General features: G+C 47.0%; 1 protein-coding gene across 1 annotated transcript; it reads left to right on the forward strand.

The window, feature by feature from the left end:
• Positions 1-1,972: 1,972 nt before the first annotated feature.
• Positions 1,973-2,488, forward strand: LOC102418172 (interferon omega-1-like). The gene has a single exon (XM_006098127.1). The coding sequence runs from the start codon at positions 1,973-1,975 to the stop codon at positions 2,486-2,488; it is 516 nt and encodes a 171-aa protein (XP_006098189.1).
• The last annotated feature ends 222 nt before the right edge of the window (positions 2,489-2,710 follow it).

The following is a 2,710-nucleotide window of genomic DNA, read 5'->3' on the forward strand; positions in this document are numbered from 1 at the left end:
CATATGAGAAGCCAATATTTTATGAGCAACTGGTTCTAGTAAAATCCAAAGTAAAATTTGCATATATATGCAAATGAGCACTAACAAAAAAGAATGCTGTTCAGAAGTAAATTTAAGCTTAAAAAGAAGAAATTTAAAAATCTCTTCCACTACTATTCACCAAGTAAACTAAAAGTTATTATTCAAGCATTAAATCTCACCATTAATGAGACACCATAAGTGAAAAAGAAAGTTACTTTTACTTGAGATGTATGCATTGCAGTATGTCTCTTTCCTACCTGTTTTTCTGGAAGACAACCAAGTTGGTTGCTCTGTTTGAAAGAAAGTAAAAGTAAGTTAAGGCTTAAAAGTAAAAACAGTAAGGATTAAGGTTCAGTAAAAATAAGAAGTTAAGCTAGCGCAGTGGTCGGCAAACACATTAGTCAACAGAGCCAAATATCAACAGTACAACGACTGAAATTTCTTTTGAGAGCCAAATTTTTTAAACTTAAACTATATAGGTAGGTACATTGTTATTAACTTAATTAGGGTACTCCTAAGGCTTAGGAAGAGCCACACTCAAGGGGCCAAAGAGCCGAATGTGGCTCGAGAGCCACAGTTTGCTGACCACCGAGCTAGTGGACGGGAGATATAACCTCAGGAAATTTAAAGTGCTAAATTTGGCTGGTCCAAGTGCAGTGGTGTCTTACAACTAATTGATCACAGCCAGTCTAGTCTGCCTGCTTCTTACCCAACCATCCAGGTGCCTGGCTTTAACTGCTCCTTTCCTTCCCTTTCTCCTTTCCCTTGGATAACAGCCCATTCTGGCATTCCCTCCCAAAAAGCACCCATTCCCCAAGCTCAGACTTTCCGAAGAGAATACTCCCCATACCATGTTTCCCAAAACCCAGCCCCTTCCAAATGCAGCCTTTCCCAAAACGCAGAGGAGGCCACCTGCCAGCTCCTTGTGCCTAGGTTCAGCGCCTCTCACAAAACGCACCCTATTCCAAATCACACCCGTTCCCCCGGCGCAGACTTCCCCAAGAGAATACTCCCCATACAGTGTTTCCCAAAGTGCAGCCTTTCCCCAAAGGCAGGCAGACTTTTGGAAAACGCAGCTGATTCCAACTTGGAGCCTGACCCAAACGCAGCTTTTCTTAAATCGCAGCCCATTCCCCATCTTAGCCTTTTCCCACACACAGCCCTTCCCAAATGGCAGCCTGTCTCAAACCCAGATTTTTTCCCAAACGCAGCCTTTCTCAACATGCAGCCCTTCCCAAACTGCAGACTTGATCAAAACGCAGCCCTTCCCCAAGCGCACGCTTTTCCAAGCACCCTTTCTCAAAATGCAGTCCTTCGCAGATGGCAGCACCCTGTCCCAAAACCCAGTCTTTCCCCAAAGGCAGCCTTTACCAAAATGCACCCTTTTTTCAAAATGCAGCCCTTCCCAAAACGCAGCCTTTCCCCAAACTCAGCCTTTCTCCAAAACGCAGTCCTTGGAAAATCGCAGCCTTTCCACAACACAGCCCTTCTCCAAAAGCAGCCTTTCCCCTAAAAGCAGCCTTTCCCAAAATAAGGTCCTTACAAAAACGCAGCCCTTCCAAAACCCAGCCTTTCCCCCAAAGTTGCCTTTACCAAAGCGCACCCCTTTTTCAAAAGGCAGTCCTTCACAAACACAGCCTGTGCCCAAAAGGAGCCTTTCCCCCAAAAGTCGTCTTTACCAAAACTCACCGATATTCAAGCACCCTTTCTCACAATGCAGAACGCACTATAAAAGCAGCAGAAAGTCGCTTAGTAGGGCTCAGAATGCTCTGTTACTCTGAGACCAGACTGATGGGAAAGGAAGGCTCCCAAGACTGCTCTTCAGAAAGGCAGCATCAGAAAAGGCCCCCTGCTCGCCCTTGCGGCCAGCCAGAGAATCGCGCTTTCCAGGGCCCCCAAGAAGATGAGTTGCTGCTGCTCATCCTGCCTGAGATTCCCCCTGGAACTCTCAATGGCCCAGATCTCTCTGTGGCTGGTGGCAGGGGTGACGCTCTGCTCCATCCCTGCTGCTTCTCTTGAGGAGGACGTACTTTATGCCCATAGAGGAGACAACCTGAGAATCTTCAATCTTTTGAGGCAACTGCAAAGGACGCCCCTTCACTTATGCCTGGGTGACAGAAACGACTTCAAATTTCCTTGGAATAGGGGGACAATCACCCAAATGCAGAAGACACAACGCACCTGCTTCCACCATCTGATGCTCCTGCAGATCTTCCACCTCTTCGGAGCACAGCGCAGCCTGGCTGCATGGGACCACACCCTCCTCTCTCAACTACTGTCCAGCCTTCATCACAGCCTGGAGCACCTGGAGCAGAGGGAAGGAGAAAACCGGGCTTGTCCCAATGTGGGAATTCTCACCCGAAAGTACTTCCAGAGCATCCATAACTACCTGAGACGGAAGAAATACAGCTCCTGTGCCTGGGAGGTCGTGAGAGTGGAAGTGACAGTCCGCCTTCTGATCCTGTAGCAATCCTCAAAGGAAAGTCAACAAATGCAGAAGGAAATCGTTCTGGTGATTCTCGCTCTTCACCTGCATCATTTGCTCAGCCCCAAAGCAATCTGAACTCACATTTCTGCACCAGCGGAGAAATACCTGACACTGAAATCCAGGGGCCTTTTTAAAGATACCTTGTATACCGCGAGTATACAAAATGATGTTTAGAGAGAGGTACATGATCTATTTTATTAA

The sequence above is a fragment of the Myotis lucifugus genome, unplaced genomic scaffold, assembly GCF_000147115.1.
Source record: "Myotis lucifugus unplaced genomic scaffold, Myoluc2.0 scaffold_221, whole genome shotgun sequence".
Lineage (NCBI taxonomy): Eukaryota > Metazoa > Chordata > Mammalia > Chiroptera > Vespertilionidae > Myotis > Myotis lucifugus.